The 14,291-nt window shown below is 52.9% G+C and overlaps 1 protein-coding gene across 11 annotated transcripts in view; it reads left to right on the top strand.

The window, feature by feature from the left end:
• LIG1 (DNA ligase 1) overlaps positions 1–14,291 on the top strand; it is a 54,169-nt gene that overhangs the window by 18,624 nt on the left and 21,254 nt on the right. For 4 of the 11 annotated variants that reach the window (XR_010153914.1, XM_054673639.2, XM_016936378.4 and 1 more), the window contains exons 7-14: positions 590–694; positions 1,721–1,843; positions 2,090–2,168; positions 6,998–7,078; positions 7,362–7,418; positions 10,826–10,998; positions 13,280–13,446; positions 13,884–13,960. Coding sequence is in view for 9 of the 11 variants with exons in the window: in XM_054673639.2 (XP_054529614.1) it covers positions 590–694; positions 1,721–1,843; positions 2,090–2,168; positions 6,998–7,078; positions 7,362–7,418; positions 10,826–10,998; positions 13,280–13,446; positions 13,884–13,960 (862 nt within the window). In the remaining 2 variants the exon portion in view is untranslated. Of the gene's footprint in view, positions 1–586; positions 695–1,720; positions 1,844–2,089; positions 2,169–6,997; positions 7,079–7,361; positions 7,419–10,825; positions 10,999–13,279; positions 13,447–13,883; positions 13,961–14,291 lie in introns of all 11 variants that reach the window. The other 7 variants (XR_010153913.1, XM_054673638.2, XM_016936377.4 and 4 more) reach the window with 2 other exon arrangements.

Raw genomic sequence — 14,291 nt, 5'->3', positions numbered from 1 at the left:
GGCTGTCATTTGCATTTTTAACCCTTTCAGATTCTATTTTGGGGTGAATAACACTAAAGGAATTATTGGTAAGGAAAGACACACCATTTATGTCTCGGCTACATAGGCAAACGGGGGCTGGACCCCCTCAAGGTCGCTGCCTTGCTTGGGGTTGACAAGGAGCAGGGTCTTACGTGGCCCACTGCTTTACAGGCACATTGGATTGGCACAAGATAGAACTGTAATCCCAGCACTTTGGGAGGCCAAGGCGGGTGGCTTACCTGAGGTCAGTAGTTCAAGACCAGCCTGGCCAACATGGTGAAATCCCATCTCTACTAAAAATACAAAAAAATAGCTGGATGTGGTGGTGGGCGCCTGTCATCCCAGCTACTCGGGAGGCTGAGGCAGGAGAATCACATGAACCCAGGAGGCAGAGGTTGCAGTGAGCCGAGATCACACCATTGCACTCCAGCCTGGGCGGTAAGAACGAAACTCTGTCTCAAAAAAAGAACAGATGACACATGAGGGCAGACTGTCTCCAGAGTCAAAATGCCCTTGTAGGTTCAATGGGATTTTTTTGCCATCTGACCGTTCTGTCTATCGTCAGAAGCAGAGACCCCGAAAGAAAGCCTCACAGAGGCTGAAGTGGCAACAGAGAAGGAAGGAGAAGACAGGGACCAGGCCACCACGCCTCCCAAGCCCCTAAAGACCTCCAGTGAGTTTCTGGTCCTCTCCTCCGCCCTGCCCCACCTCCTGATTTTGGGGTCAGAAGTCTTTGGAGGATGATTAATTTAAACAAGGCATAGATTCTCAAACTTATTGCTTAAATGCCGAATCTAGAAGAATAATAGTTTTTATTACTCAGGTTTTTTTTTTAATTATTATTTTTCCCCACGCATGTGGGAAAGGAGGAAAGAGCCAGCCATTCTTTAAAAAATCTTCCTAGGCCGGGTACGGTGGCTCACACCTGTAATCCTAGCTCTTTGGGAGGCTGAGGTGGGTGGACTACTTGAGCCCAGGAGTTCAAGACCAGCCTGGGCAACATGGCGAAACCCCATTTCTACCAAAAAAAATACAAAAATGCCCTGGGTGTGGTGGCACGTACCTGTAGTTCCAGCTACTTGGGAGGCTGAGGTGGGAGGATCGCTTGAGCCCAGGAGGCGGAGGTTGCAGTGAGCTGTGGTGGCGCCACTGCGCTCCAGCCTTGGCCACAGAGCAAGAACCCCCCCCCCCCTCAGACAAAGTAAAAGATAAAAAGTATCCATAGCTTTCAGAAGTCACAGGTGTAAATTAAATGTTATTAATTAAGTTAGACAACCAAACTGAGTTACAGGATTTTAGAGGCTGAAGTTACGCTCTCAGGGTGGTCCAAGTGTCCATGAGGCCCCTGTGTTAGAAACAACACTTGCCGGGAGAATTTTAGGGGCACAGAGTTGTATCTGATTTTCTGCAGCTGCTGGGAGGAGTGGGAATATTTTCTTCTCATGACGATGAGATTTCTTTTTACCACTATTCCTAAGTCTCCTATTTCAGGCCAAGTGCTAGAATTCCGCTAGTTAGCACTGAGGAGTAGACAGCAGGCCTGAGATCTCAGCTCAAAGCTAACAGAAAGGAAAAGGGTAGGTGTAGTTATATCTTCCATCTGCAGGGTCAGAATGATCTTGGGGGTAAAAAAAAAAAAGAAAAAAAAAAGTCTCAGGGTCAAAGAGTTTGCATCACTGTCTGAGCTCTCTCACCGCAGAAGCAGAGACCCTGACGGAAAGCGTTTCAGAGCCTGAGGTGGCCACGAAGCAGGAACTGCAGGAGGAGGAAGAGCAGACCAAGCCTCCCCGCAGAGCTCCCAGGACGCTCAGCAGCTTCTTCAGTGAGTTTCCCTTGCTCACCCCACCTCCTGGGGTTGTACAGGCAGGAGGCTGGTGAGCCTCTCTCCAGAGGCCTGAGATGCTGCGAAGACCCTTCTTCCTTTCCTGCTGGTTGGAAAGTCGGCCTTGTCTCTACCAGCCTGTCTCCCATCTCCCTGAGCACTGGGGTGGTGCTGGGTGCAGAATGGATGGGAGGTGGGGGCTACCGGAAGGAGAAAAGACCCACTGTTTTCTGCCTTCATTCCTAGCCCCCCGGAAGCCAGCAGTCAAAAAAGAAGTGAAGGAAGAGGAGCCAGGGGCTCCAGGAAAGGAGGGAGCTGCTGAGGGGTGAGTCAGTGTCCAGGTCTGGAAAGGGTCTTCGGGGTGTGTTTCCTTCTCTGCATTCCGACATCCCCACCCCCAGCTCAGGCTTCCTCCTCTTGCAGGACTTGGCAAACCTTTTCTATAAAGAGCCAGAGAGTAAATATTTTAGGCTTTATGGGACACATTTGGCCCCTGTTGCAAAACCATTCTTAGATCCCAGAACCTGTAGAAACGGTCCAGGGTCGGAGTTTGCTGACCGTGGCCCCAGCCACCCCCTGACCCTGCCTCCAGTCTTTCATCCTCAGTCTGATCCCCGTAGAGCCTGGGGGATCTTTCTAACACCCAGAGTTGACTCTGCCCCTCTAGGGTTCCCCAGAGCCCTCAGGAGAAAATCTAAGCCCATTTGGCCACTGGCTGCCACCTCCCTCTCTGGCCTCACTTCCTACCTCTCTGTTCCTCTGGCTCTGAACTCACCAGATTTTTTATTTTTGAGACAGAGTCTTGCTCTGTCGCCTGGCCTGCAGTGCAGTGGTGCTGTCTCAGCTCACCACGGCCTCCACCTCCCAGGTTCAAGCGATTCTCCCAGGTAGCTGGGATTACAGGTGCATGCCACCACACCCAGATAATTTTTGTATTTTCAGTAGAGACACGGTTTCACCGTATTGGTCAGGCTGGTCTTGAACTCCTAGCCTCAGGTGATCCACCCACCTCGGCCTCCCAAAGTGCTGGGATTACAGGCGTGAGCCAGTACACCTGGCCTGAACTCACCAGATTTAGTGTACGTGCTGGAAGCCTGCAGGCGCGTCTACTCTGCCTTAAAATTCACTGAACACCCCTTCTTTGCCAGCCCTGGGTGGCCCACGAGGATGAACCATAGAGAGCTGGCCGCCCTGCCCCAGCCCTCGTGATGTGCTTAGTGTGCTGGGGCTGTGGGACACTGAATAGGTTGTTAAGCAATTAATTGCTTCACTGTAATTTTGTTAATTATTTGAAGAGATGTGTGGGCTGATTCCCACGACATCTAACATGCACACAGGAGGCCGCACTGAAGATTGGTTGAATGGATGATTGGATGCGTGGGTGGATAAATATCCTATAAAGTGATGAGGTCACCCCCCATCTCTGCCATGCTCAAAACCCATCTGCGATTCTCCCCAGCATAGAGGATATGCTGGGCTTCCCAGTGCCCTCATGAGCCAGCCCTGTCCACCTTACATTGCAGCCTCCTGGCATCTGCAGCCTTTCCTGCTCCCTCCGCACACCATGTCCCCACGTGCTGTCATACCTCCCTGCTTTTTTTTTTTTTTTTGAGATGGAATCTCACTCTGTTGCCCAGGCTGGAGTGCAGTGGCACGATCTCAGCTCACTGCACCTTCAACTTCCCAGGTTCAAGCGATTCTTCTGCCTCCACATCCAGAGTAGCCAGAATTACAGGTGCCTCGCCACCAAGCTTGGCTAATTTTTGTATTTTTAGTAGAGACCGGGTTTCACCATGTTGGCCGGGCTGGTCTCGAACTCCTAATCTCAGGTGTTCCGGCCACCTCAGCCTCCCAAAGTGCTGGGATTACAGGCATGAGCCACCACACCCAGCCTCCTCCCTGCTTCTGAACATGCTTGCCCCCGGCCTAGAACACTGTCCCCAACCCACCCTGCCCAGCAGGCTTCCCTCAGGCCCCAGCTCCTATTGCACCTGCTTGGGGAAGCCGGGTGCCTCTCCCTTCATGTGTGAGAGGAGGTGTGTGTCCCCAGCACTTGAGTCAGACTTTCTTTTATGTCTTGTCACATGGTAAAGAGCCTCCCTAACCAGACGTAAGCTCCTTCCCACAGAGCCAGGGCTGTGGGAGGTCCCAGCCTTCTTAGTCTTCTTGCCTAGCTCCCAGCACTGGGGCTGGCCCCTAGGAAGCCCAGGAAATCTGCCATGAAAGAAATTTAAATGAGCACTTTCAGATTTTTTTTTTTTTCACTAGTCAATCATGGACTCATTTATTTACTCAGTAAGTATTTACAAACGACTGATTACGTGTTAGCTACTGGATTTTAGGTGCCTGAGATCTGGTAGGAAACAAATCAGACAAAAATTCCTCTTTATAGAACTTGGGTTTTTTGGGTTTTTTGTTTTTTGTTTCTTGTTTTTTTTTAAAGACAGGGTCTTGCTCTGTTGCCCAGGCTGGAGTGCAGTGTCACGATTTCGGCTCACCACAACCTCCGCCTCCCGGGTTCAAGCGATTCTCCTGCCTCAGCCTCCCAGGTAGCTGGGATTACAGGCATGCGCCACCACGCCCGGCTACTTTTGTATTTTTAATAGAGACAGACACTTTTTTGTTAGACTTAAACTTTAATCATGGAATGTTAAAGCTGAAAGAATTTCTTGTCGTTATCTGTTTCATTTGTAGAGGCATGACATCAAAGAGATTTGGGACTCACTGTGTCATACTTTTTAACCCACCTGTCCTTTCTGCTGAACAGCAGGGATTATTCCAAACCCCTTTAATTTCTCCATGTTGGCCAGGTTGGTCTCAAACTCCTGACCTCAGTGATCTGCCTGCCTCGGCCTCCCAAAGTGCTGGGATTACAGGCGTGAACCACTACGCCAGGCATGACTGCTTTTCTTGCACCATTCCTAGCCTGGTCACTTCCCCTCTGTCTCCAATGGCTGCCTCCAAGAGACAGGCAAACTTTCCCACCCTCCAATTTCCTCACCTCTCAGATGGGGGCACAGTGATGAGAGGAAGCATGTTCTTCCACCCACAGTTGCCCACGTGCCAGGCACTCAGCAATGGGCTTTCCCTGACCCAATGCTCCGAATCCTCACAACACTGCTGGGAGTAGATTCTGTTGTTATCTTGGTTTCCTGGATGAGAAAAGTAAAGCGGGGAGGTGGGACAGTATTGAGGACTGGCTAGGAATCCCAGCTCCACCTCTCTCAGCTGTGTGACCTTGAGGAAGTGACTTAGCCTTTCTGTGTCTCTCTTCTGAGGATTTGAAACACTTAGCCCAGGGTCTGGCCTTGATTATGATCAGCATGTTGTCACGGTAACTGCTGCTACTATTCTTATTTGTTTTTAGTGCCATGCTCAGGCCACACAGGTGGGGAGTGGCAGCATTGCGGTTCCAGCCAGGCTGACTGGCTCTAGACTCCCCTGCCCACCACACTCTGCTGCCTCATTGTAATGACGGCCACCGCTTGTTAAACCCCAAGTTCATACCAAAGGCCGTGCACAGCCCTGCAGTGGCACTATCTGTCTTGGCTATCCATGTCCTGTGTGAGCATCAGAATCAGCTGAAGAGCTGAAAAATATCCTGAGGTCTCTTTCTCCCCCCCAACCCTTGTCCCCATTTTGGTACAGATGTAGGCCTGGGGCTGGGGAGTCCTCATTGTTCCATAAAGTGCACCCAGGAGTGGGAACCCTCACTGTCATTTTTTATGTAACCTTCAGGGCAACCTGTCATAGTAGGGACCCCTTAGCTCCCCAGACAGATGGAGATGCTGTGGTTCAGAGAGGGGAAGCTGCTTCCTCAGCAGGCACAGCTGGCCGGGGCAGAGCAGATTGGAACCCAGATGAGTCTGAATGCAGAGTTTGGCTGGGGTCAGTGTGAGCTACTTACGATATAAAGGTTGAGGCCGGGCGCAGTGGCTCATGCCTATAATCCCAGGACTTTGGGAGGTCGAGGTGGGAGGATCGCTTAAGTCCAGGAGTGTGAGACCAGCGTGTGCAACACGGCAAAACCCCATCTCTACAAAGATCAGTCGGGCATGGTTGCTTGCACCTGTAGTCCTAGCTACTCAAGAAGCTGAGGTAGGAGAATCCCTTGAGCCCAGGAGGTTGAGGCTGCAGTGCGCATTGCTCCACTGCACTCTAGCCTGGGCGACAGTGAGACCCTGTCTCAAAAAAAAATAGAGGTTGGGAACAGTCTAGAGCTGCGCTGCTTACCAGCTGTGTGGCCATGGGTGAGTTAATCACTCTGTGCCCCAGTTTCCTTATCCGGAAAAGGAAGTTAGAAAGGTCCCTTCTGGCCAGGCATGGTGGCTCACGCCTATAATCCTAGCACTTTGGGAGGCCGAGGCGGGCAGATCATTTGAGGTCAGGAGTTCAAAATCAGCCTAGCGAACATGGTGAAACCTCGTCTCTTCTGAAAATACAAAAAAATCAGCCAGGTGTGGTCGTGAGCGCCTGTAATCCCAGTTACTTGGGAGGCTGAGGCAGAAGAATCACTTGAACCCAGGAGGCAGAGGTTGCAGCGAGCCGAGATCATGCCACTGCACTCCAGCCTGGGCAACAGAGTGAGACTCTGTCTCAAGGAAAAAGGAAAGGTCCCTTCCTCCCAGGGCTGATTGTTAATCGATGTGGTGTTAGCACGGCACCTGGCACTTTGTGACACCCAGGACTGTACCCGCCTCCCTCTGTCCCAGCTCAGCTACGCAATCCCTTTTCTGTTTCTCAAGTTTGTCTGCACCTCAGGGCCTTTGCACACGCTATTCTCTCTGCCTGGAATGCTCATCCCCTGCTGCCCACTGTGCTAACCCCTCCCTCATTCTGCCCAGATGTCTCCGGCCTTCCCTGACCACCCTGTGAAGCAGCACCCTCATCTCATCCTCTTCCTCTACTCAGCTTTCTTTTGTTTTCTGAAAGATTTTTTTTAACACCTAAAATTAATGATGTGTTTATGTGGGGGCTTTTTGCCCACTTTCCTCTGACTCTCCTGCTGGAGTGTGAGCTCCAGGTCAGCAAACTTTGTTTTCATCCAGCTCTGCACCGTGTGCCTTGAACAGAGCCTGGCACATCACAGTTGGAGGAATGACTTTGCTTTGACCCAGGGCTCTATGCAATTCAGTCTCCGTTTTACCTCCATAGACCCCTGGATCCATCCGGTTACAATCCTGCCAAGAACAACTATCATCCCGTGGAAGATGCCTGCTGGAAACCGGGCCAGAAGTGAGGTTTCTCCCTTTTCAGACTGTCCCCCTCTGGTCCCTGTTGCCACCAGAGGCTCTCTAAGCAGAGTCTTGGTTGGGAGAAATGATCAAGTCTCTCCCTCCTGTGTTTTGGCGACAATCAGCAGCATTGAAAGGGATGGAGAGACAGCCCTGGGCAGTGAGCTCATGCATCTGGGTATTGGCAAGGGTGTCCCGAGGAGGTGTGAGGAAGCGAGGGTGCAGACGGGCAGCGTGGTATAGCCTGCACCACTGTCGCTCTTGCGTCTCTTTTCCTTCCCTAGGGTTCCTTACCTGGCCGTGGCCCGGACGTTTGAGAAGATCGAGGAGGTGTCTGCTCGGTAACTAATCAGGCCTGCCTGGGTGGGGGCGGGGTCGCTTCTGGGTCTGTCCTCTGCATGGCGGTCCGTGCTGTCTTGTTCCGCCAAATCCTGTCAATTTGACCTCTGACCCCGCTCGGGCATATGATCATGGATGTCAGACATGGTCACAAAAGCGGCTGCAGGTCCTCTTGACTTTCTGCCTCATTCTCATGGTCAGAGCAAGACACAAGGGCGAGCCCAGATGTGCAGGGTAGGGAGACAGGCTCCATCTCGGGATGACTGGCACCATTGCACACAGTCCGTGATTACTTCTAGTCCACCCTGAGTCATCAAAAGTGACTTCAGTCTTGCTTACATGTCTCCATATTCACGAAAGAAGGTGAGGTCTCAGTTACAGCGAGGACCCCCTACTTATTCACAGAGGTTCCCTGCAGAGCGTCCCACCCCAGTGATGCCCAGTGCATGGCACTGCCCCACCCTGGTCCTTCTCAGCAGCATGTTAGCATCGCTGGTCCCTGCCCAGCCCCCTTCTCTGTCCCCATTTCCTCTTCTCTCCTTGTCCTCCTCACCTCCAGCACTCGCCCTTGTGTATTTAGTTTATATAAATATCATGGAGGCTGGGCGCAGTGGCTCATGCCTTAATTCCAACACATCGGGAGGCCAAGGTGGGTGTATCACCTGAGGTCAGGAGTTCAAGACCAGCCTGGCCAACATGGTGAAACCCCATCTCTACTAAAAACACAAAATTAGCCCAGCATGGTGGCGGGTGCCTGTAATCCCGGCTACTCAGGAGGCTGAGGTACGAGAATCACTTGAACCCAGGAGGCAGAGATTGCAGTAAGCCGAGATCACGCTATTACACTCCAGCCTGGGTGACAGAGTGAGACTCTGTCTCAAAAACAAACAAAAAAAATTATCATGGGTACGACTCATTCTGCTTCTTGCCTTCACTATCAAACCCGTTTCCACGTGTGTCCATGTTGGTTAAGTGGTTCGAGCCTGTTGTGACTGCTCTGTAGTGTCCCTTCGTTCTCACATGGCCCATGCCATTTCTCAGTTCCCCAACATGAGTGGAGCATTTCAGGCTGTTCCTAGCACTGTTTTTTTTTTTTTTTTTTTTTTTTTGAGATGGAGTCTTGCTCTGTTGCCCAGGCTGGAGTGCAGTGGCGCAATCTTGGCTCACTTGCAGCTCCGCCTCCCGGGTTCACGCCATTCTCCTGCCTCAGCCTCCCGAGTAGCTGGGACTACAGGCACCTGCCACCATGCCCAACTAATTTTTTGTGTGTGTGTTTTTAGTAGAGATGGGGTTTCACCGTGTTAGCCAGGAAGATCTTGATCTCCTGACCTCGTGATCTGCCCACCTTGGCCTCCCAAAGTGCTGGGATTACAGGTGTGAGCCACTGTGCCCGGCCCTAATTTTGTATTTTTAATAGAGATGGGGTTTCACTATGTTGGCCAGGCTGGTCTTGAACTCCAGACCTCAAGTGATCCGCCCGCCTCGGCCTCGCAAAATGCTGGGATTACAGGCCTGAGCCACCACACCCGGCCCTCTTCTGTATTTTGTAAGGAGGCTTTTTGGATTCAGAGCCTACCTTAATTCACTATGCTCTCATCTTAATCTACAGGTACATCCGCAAAGACCTTCTTTCCAAATGAGGTCACGTTGTGAGGCTCTGAGTGGACCTGAATTTTGGGGGGGCTGTTCCATCCACTGCAGCATCCAATGGTGGCTCTTGCCTACAATGATTACTGAGGGATTTCCCTGATGTTGGTTTTTGTATTTTTTCTCTGCACCTTAAAAACCTCGGTAATGAGACTTCTGTAGGAAAAACATGGCTTCTCTTTCTAATGAGGACCCCTAAGTTTGCCAGTAACAAAGCCATTCTTTCCAGCTTTGAAGTTTTAGACAGAAACACGGTTTTCGTTTTAGAGGCGGTGCAGCTTAGTGGCTGGGAGCACAGTCCTCAGGCACACGGCCTTGGTGTACATCGCAGCTTCATACTTACTCGCTCTGTGACCTTGGGCAAGCCACGGACTCTTTCGGTGCCTCTGTTTCTTCATCTGTAAAATGGAAATAATAATGGTACCTACCTCAGAGGGGAGCTGTGAAGATTCTATGAGTTAAAAGGTGCAAAGGGCTGGCCGTGTCGGCTCACGCCTGTAATCCCAGTACTTTGGGAGGCCGAGGCGGGCGGATCATTTGAGGTCAGGAGTTCGAGACCAGCCTGACCAACACGTTGAAACCCCGTCTCTACTAAAAATTAAAAAAAATTAGCCGGGCATGGTGGTGCGCACCGGTAGTCCCAGCTACTCCAGAGGAGAATCACCTGAATCCACAAGGTGGAGGTTGCAGCGAGCCGAGATCGTGCCACTGCACTCTACCTTGGGCGATGGAGCGCGACTCCGTCTCAAAAAAAAAGGGTGCAAAGTGCTCAAAGCCAGCTCCTGAATTTAGAAAATGCTCCGTAGCATCAGCTGTCGTTTCTCTGGGCTGATCATCACCATCTTCATCATTGTTACCGTCACACCAAGTTACTCCCCCACTGTAACCGCCCGGTGGGTTCACCTTGCCCGCTGCCTAGACAGAGCCGATTTATCTAGACGGGGGAACTGCAGTGGAGAAGGAGTAATTCCCGCAGAGCTGGCTGTGCGGGAGACCGGAGTTTCATTTTTACTCAAATCAGTCTCCCTGAGCATTTGGGGAGCAGAGTTTTTAAAGATAATTTGGCAGGTAGGGGCTTGGGAAGTGGGGAGTGCTGATTGGTCAGGTTGGAGATGGACTCACAGGGGGTCGAAGGGAGGTTTTCTTGCTGTCTTCTGTTCCTGGGTGGGATGGCAGAACTTGTTGAGCCAGATTACAGTCTGGGTGGTGTCAGACTGAGTGCAGGGTCTGCAAACTATCTCAAGCACTCATCTTAGATTTTACAGTAGTGATGTTATCCCCAGGAGCAATCGGAGAAGCCAGAGGCTGCGTGACCCCTAAACCTAAATTTCTAATCTTGTAGCTAATTTGTGAGTCTTGCAAAGGCAGGTCCTTAGGCAAAAAGGGGTCTTTTCCAGAAAGGGCTATTACCAATTTCGTTTCAGAGTCAAGCCATGAACCGAATTCCTTCCCAAAGTTAGTTCTGCCTATGCCCAGGACTGAACAAGGACAGCTTAAAGGTTAGAAGCAAGATGGAATCGGTTAGGTGTGATTTCTTTCCACTGTCTTAATTTCCTCAGTTACGGTTTTGCAAAGGCGGTTTCACCTCCAGCAATCTGTGATTGTCCTCATGGCTCCAGGCCCCAGAGCCTGGGACTGTTCTGAGCCCTTTCCTCTTCTTTCTCCATTTCTTTCTAGTGTCCACCCCCTTAAACCCACCCCACCCTACACCACACTTTGACCTTGAAGAACCACGTGTTCATACCCTCGTCCCCTCCTCCAGGCTCCGGATGGTGGAGACGCTGAGCAACTTGCTGCGCTCCGTGGTGGCCCTGTCGCCTCCAGACCTCCTCCCTGTCCTCTACCTCAGCCTCAACCACCTTGGGCCACCCCAGCAGGGCCTGGAGCTTGGCGTGGGTGATGGTGTCCTTCTCAAGGCAGTGGCCCAGGCCACAGGTAAGGGGGACTGTGGTTGGAGGGACCAGAAGGACAGGAGCTCAGCCAGAGAAAATGCAGAGGTCAGGTGGATCGGAGAGATGGTGGAGAGAGGCTGTGAAACGGGGTTGAGGAAAAGGCTGAGAGGGAGGAGAACCTGATGGGGACAGATTTGCAGGGGTGTGGGAGAGAACATAGGGGCAGCAGTTCAGGTGAGGGAGGACCAGGCATGTGTTGGGACAGGGGGTGTGGGGTGCAGGGAAGGGGAGGGCTGGGGAAAAATGCTGGAGGTAGAGACAGCAGGATTTGGGGGCTGAGATGGAAGGTTGGGGCTTAGAGAGGTCTGAAAGGACTTTGACTGGAGGGATTGGAAGGAGTGGGAGGAAAGAACATGGTGTGTGGGGGGCCAGCAGCCTGAAGGGGCCCAGCCACCAGTGCTGGGTGGAAAGGCTGGTGATGCGGATGGCCCGCCTGCCAAGGGCCTGGAGTGCTCGGTGCTTATCATGAGGACACTGGGGAGCCATGGAAGGATTGTGAGCAGGCAAGGGGCAGCATCCAGGGGGAAGAGGAGCTGGACCCCAGCTGTAGAGAAGAGAGAAGAGGGCAGGAGAGATCTGGCAGACAGTGGATGTCAGGGTGAGGAGGCAGGAGGAATGCCTCCAGGATCTCCCTGGATGACTGGATGGATGACAAAGCCGTCGGCAGCTTGGGACCCTGGTGAGGGGCAGGCACCTGCAGGGGGCATTAATCACCCCAGCGTGGGGCAGGCATGAGCAACCTCTATCTGTGGGCCCCCAGGGCCATCCAGGAAGTTTGGAAACGGGTCTGAGGCTCACCAGGTCTGGCTCAGAGCCCAGGGTTCGGGCTGGTCAGTGTAGGAGGGATGACCACCCACTGGTGGGTTCTCATCCGCCTGGGGAGAGGATGCGCTGGGAGCACTGGAGCTGGCTTAGGGCCATGGGCACCAACATTTAGGGAAGGCGGGGGTTTCAGGCTTTCATGAGAGGACAGAGGGACTGAGAAAGATTGACTTGGATCAGGAAAGAGTTACGGGCTTATGGGAGCCAGAGGAGATGAGACTCAAGATTTTCTCACTCATTCACTCAAGATGTGTTTCGGGAGCACTGACGTCATACCAGACCCAGCACACATGGGGTCGGTTAAGAATACTCTGAGCTGCAGGTAACAGAAAACCCAACTACATTGGCTTGGACAAAGAAGGATCTGTTTTTCTCACAAAAGAAGTTGCAGATGCTGGCTTTCCTGCCCAACAATCCGTGGCAGCCGGGGCCTCTTCCACTGTCTCATGCCTCCACCCTTGATGGGTCGTGTTCACACTCACACTGCTCTCCGTGCCGCCTTGTGGCCCCCGTGGCTGTCCAAGTCCCGGGTTTGCTGTGAGTTGTTGGCCACTTTGGAGAATCCTGTCCCCTTTGATGTGTGATTCGATAACATCCCATTGGTGAGGCTCACACTGTCGGCTCTCCCATTTGTGGCAGTTTCGCTTCAGGCGCGAGGCCCACCCTCATGTGCTCTGTGCCGCGGCTGAGCATCCGTGGACTGAAACGCGCACTTGTTCGTTCATTACGGATTGCTTTCCCTTTCATTCTTTTCTGTGTTAGGGTTAGGGCGTTATCTTGATAGGTGTAGGCAGGTTATGTTATCTCCACATTTCATTTCAGACCAGAAAAGAGGTGACACACAGTATCTGGTGACAAGGGTGTGTTGGTTCTGATAGGTTGAGAGCTGCTTGTCACAGCTGTCACCGTGACTTGAGGCTCCATCTCCCCAGCTCTTATACCCAGGCGCCCACGGGACCCAGCTCTGGACAGTAAGTGGGGCCAGAGCACATCCCACGTCTGTAAGCTGGTGGCTCCAAAACAAGCCGAAGGGTCTTTGGTCACTGCCAGAGATGTTCATGACCCGCCAGAGGAAAGGGTCCCTTGGCCTTCTCTGCTGTGTCCACACTCACTTCCCTAGTGACCTTGCCCGCCTGTGGCTTTAAATCCCATCCGCGCCCTGATGACACCGGCCCAGATGTCTCCCCTGAGTGTGGTCATGCTCGTTCATCCACCGCTTTCCTGGCTCCACGTGCATGTTTGCTGACTTCCTACAGCCAGCATAGCTGGGGGCACGTTCCCCAAGCCATTTCTACCAAGTGGGTGAGCGTTAGACACAGGGAGGTGCAGGGACTCGCCACAAGCACACACAGCTGGAGAAAATTCATCCAGGCCGCGAGAGAAGGGAGACACGCAGCCACAACTGTCACCCTCGACACCCCCACCCGCGCTCTCCCCTGAAGGTCGGCAGCTGGAGTCCGTCCGGGCTGAGGCAGCCGAGAAAGGCGACGTGGGGCTGGTGGCCGAGAACAGCCGCAGCACCCAGAGGCTCATGCTGCCACCACCTCCGCTCACTGCCTCTGGGGTCTTCAGCAAGTTCCGCGACATCGCCAGGCTCACTGGCAGTGCTGTGAGTGGGGCGGGCCGCTCATCCCGGACCCCAGACATCTTGGGGACCTGAGGCCACGCGTGTGTCAGGAAGGCTTCTGGGTAGACCATCGGCTGGGTCGCATCAGTCCTTCTCATGGGGTGCACAGCTTCCTCTCCTCCTTCCTGCACCCAAGCCTAGGGGAGTCTCCTCTTCAGAGTCTAGCAGACCTAATGCCATGGCTGCCACATGACAGGACTCAGTTAATACTTCCTGGATAAAGGGAGAGGGAGGCAAGGAGGAGAGCTAGCTCGTTCTTACTGCCCTAAGAGTGGGCAGCCATGGGAGCTGGGACGTGGGGATGGGGTGAGGGAAGGAGGGCAGGTATTCCAAAATGCAGGGCAGCAGCACGGCTGGTGGGGTGGAGGTGTGGTCCCTGCCTTCACCAGGCACTGACGGCTCTTCCCCTGACTCTCCAGTCCACAGCCAAGAAGATAGACATCATCAAAGGCCTCTTTGTGGCCTGCCGCCACTCAGAAGCCCGGTTCATCGCCAGGTAAGCGTGTGGGCCTGTGAGGCTACAGAGGGGGACTGCAGGCTCGGAGGTGAAAGGAGGGAGGGACTGGCAGCTGGAATCATCACAAATGCCCTGACCATCCTTGGATGAGAAAAGCATGAGCAGGAGGCCCAGCCCCTAAAGAGTGGGAAGGGACACCATTTCCTTTCACAGGCCAGCTTCTGTCCCTTGGTAGTGCTGTCTAGAGAAGGCCCCTGGGCCCCTGTGGGTGAAGCATGCTGTGATTGATTGGTGAGGTCTGCCTCGGCTTGGGCGCGGGCCCTGCAGCAGGAAGCCAGGGTTTGTTTGCCATGACAGTGAGAGCAAATCC

This window comes from Pan troglodytes, chromosome 20 (assembly GCF_028858775.2).
Source record: "Pan troglodytes isolate AG18354 chromosome 20, NHGRI_mPanTro3-v2.0_pri, whole genome shotgun sequence".
Taxonomy (NCBI): Eukaryota; Metazoa; Chordata; class Mammalia; order Primates; family Hominidae; genus Pan; species Pan troglodytes.
Note: the sequence above shows the minus strand (reverse complement) of the source record. Positions and strands in the feature narration are given on the sequence as shown.